Genomic DNA, 3,182 nt, shown 5'->3' with positions numbered 1-3,182 from the left:
AGGGTTAGCTCCATCTCAACTATGTGTTTGTGCTTCCTCTCAGCCCTTCCATTTTGTGCTGACGTATATGGATAGATGTATCTAGAACCAATGCCAAGTTGATGGCAGACTTTGTGTATCTTGACAAATTCTCCACCATTATTCGACTGTAGGGACTTGATCAGTGTATTGAACTGAGTTTGTACCATGGTGAGAAAGTGTTGAAAAGCTACCAGTGTGTCACTTTTTAACCTCAGAGGATAGATCCATGTGTACCTGCTGTGATCATCAACAAAGATAGCATAATATTCGTACCCATTTGTTGACAAGAGAGGAGCTGGACCCCACAAATCAGTGTGTATAAGTTCAAAGGTTGCAGATGCTCTTGAGTTAGAATTAGGGAAGACTAAAGAATGCGATTTTCCATAGCTACAAGAATCACAAAAGTCAAGCTCTTCATTAGATAACATAGGGAGATTACAACTTTTGATAATAAACTCTAGTGTTTTTGACGAAGGATGGCCAAACCTCTATACCATGTAATCTTAGACATCCTATGCTTCGAAGATATTCTAAGAACAGACAGATCTTAATTCTTGTGCACTGGTTGCGATGGTACTCCGTTTCCTACTGACTTTGAGTTGATTTTTATGCCTCTAACTGATATAGTCCATCTTTAAGCATTCCCTTCATTATCGTTTGTCCCGTACCTTTGTCCTTAACAAGACAGTAATCCATGTGAAATTCAATAAATACGTTATTGTCTTTTGTTAGCTTAGATATATTGACCAAATTTTTTGCTATGGCAGGCACACATAACATATCATTTAGTTTCAAATTGCAGGCATCACTAGACAGACATACAGTTCCAACATGAGAAATTTCTAGAGTATTACCGTTAGCTACAGTGACTGCTTTAGTACCTGAGTATTCAGTCGGATTGCCAAGATTGTTGAAGTCTGATTGGAGGCACCACTGTCAGCATACCAATTTGCATCAGTCATGTTTTCTAATCTTGTCAGAAAGGGGTTACTCCCATAAGCAGTGGCTAGGGTTGTTGGGTGAGGTTATGTGTTTTTTGTCTGATTGTTGGGGAAGGGTTGTCCCTTGTTTTGAGGAGAATTGGGAACAAAATATTTGTTATACCTGTTGAAACAGTAGAACGCTATGTGTCCCACCTTCCCATAGACTTGACACACAAGTTTGTTGTTGTTTCTTCCCTTGCCTCGACCTCTACCATGGCCACCACCACCTCATTGTCCTCCCTTAGTAGACTGATTGCTGCTATTGGACATGTTGTTTTGATTGACATGTCTAGTGTTTGTCATATTCACTGATGCATTACTGACTTGGTTGAAGCCTACTGCCATCTTTTGGTTTGATTGATGTTCCAATCTTCTTTCATACAGGAGAAGTTCTGATTGTATATCAAGCCACGATATATCTACTCTCCCTTGGATCGTGGCCACGATGGCATTGTATTCTTCATCAAGTCCTAGTAGTACTTGTGAAACAAGAGCTCTTGGTGGCACAGGACTACCAGTTTGCTCGAGATTGTCAGCATTCATTTTCATAGTTCGAAGGTACTCCTCCATTTTCAATTTACCTTTTCTGGTTGTTTGAAACACATGTCTCAGATAATCTTCTTCAGCCCTGGACTGAACACCAAAGAGTTGTTGAATGTTGGTCCATAGATCCTTTGCATATTCACATCCCATCACTTGAATGGCAACCTCTGGTATCATGGAGTTATACAACCAGCCGAGGATAAGTTGATCTATAACCATCCACGCTTCATATTGAGGATTTACCTCAAGTGCTGTCGACGAGCTGGAAGCACCACTGCCGGAACTTCCTTCTATGCTACGCGGAGCAGCTCATACTCCAGTCGATCCAGTCGGTATGTTCTCACCGACTGTAGGTTGCAGAAACATTGGGGGACAAACTTTTTGTCCGGTCAGGTGTCCTTCGAGTCGATAACTTCGAAGGATTGGAAGCGCTAAGTTTTTCCATAGGAGGAAATTGCTGCGATCAAATTTAATGGAGGTTATATGATTGAGGAGTTGGTTCAAAGGTGAGTCGCTGAAGTTGGCTGTGTCGAGGGTGGCTCCCAGGTTTCCTTGATTGACGTTGGTCATTATGTGCTCTGATACCAAGTGAGAAAAGAGAGGTTGAAGGATATGGATTGACTCACGCTACGGACGATGGCACTTAGACAAGGTAAATGATAGCTCAATCAAGTAGACGATAGGTAGCAAACGACAGTGGCAAGCCAAGTTTTCCTTTATGATTTCTTGTATTTGAAATGTACATAGGTGAGGTATTTATACAATATGGAATCCCTAATTTGGGAATGCAAAAATAACTCAACAAATACAAATGGTTAGAGATTTGGCTGTGACCAACCTATTCCTTTCGTAAGTTCTATTCTTTTGGTAGATAGGCAAGACTTTATGTGTTGGCATCCTTAATATCCTTAACACTCCGATTTCTCCCTCTTCTCTTCAACATCGAGTCCATCTTCCACTCCAATTACTCAATGTCGATTTCACACGCCAATTACACACTGATTCCTCTTACATACAAAAATCTTCCTCTTACGGGATTGTTATTTTTGCTTCAAGTGGGAGAGAAGAATAAATTAAGAATATAATTATGAAGATTGATTCAAGTGATTGTTGTTTTTGCTTCTCTCAATGCATAGAGTTTTCCTTTTTCTCATTTTTTCTCTATAATTTTCTTTATGAAGCTCTGTTTTTAAAATAGTTCATGTTTTTATTGTGTATTTAAAGGAGAAGTTGACTTTTAGATTTTGATGTGTTTTGTTGCATGTTCTGAAATTGGCATCCGATTACCATCTATTTTTTTTTTCTCATTAAGTTAGTAGTATCTGATAAAGAATATAATTAGGAACATTTCTTCAAGTAGTTGTTGTTTTTGCTTCTCTTAACGCACAAAGTTTTCCTTTTTCCCACTTTTTCTCTATAATTTTCTTTATATTCTTTGTCAATTAGTTAATATTTTTAGATAGTCATTTGATTACCTTTTCATTATCATATGATTACACTATATTCCTTGTCATATAGTTCATAGTTTATAGCATAGTCAACTGATTGTCATCTGATCACCTTCTATTTTTTGTCAAGTAGTTAATAATTTATGATAGTCTTCTGTTTGCCTTTTGATTATCCTATGATACCATC

General features: G+C 38.3%; 1 protein-coding gene across 1 annotated transcript; it reads right to left on the bottom strand.

Annotated features, from left to right (window-relative positions):
• Positions 1-1,232: 1,232 nt before the first annotated feature.
• Positions 1,233-1,766, bottom strand: LOC150037102 (uncharacterized). The gene has a single exon (XM_090311877.1). It carries the CDS (start codon positions 1,764-1,766, stop codon positions 1,233-1,235), a length of 534 nt encoding a protein of 177 aa, XP_090168003.1.
• Positions 1,767-3,182: the final 1,416 nt, after the last annotated feature.

This window comes from Benincasa hispida, chromosome 3, assembly GCF_027475165.1.
Source record: "Benincasa hispida cultivar pf3 chromosome 3, pf3_genome.v1.1, whole genome shotgun sequence".
NCBI lineage: Eukaryota > Viridiplantae > Streptophyta > Magnoliopsida > Cucurbitales > Cucurbitaceae > Benincasa > Benincasa hispida.
The sequence above is the reverse complement of the archived record's forward strand: the minus strand, read 5'-3'. Positions and strand labels throughout refer to the sequence as shown.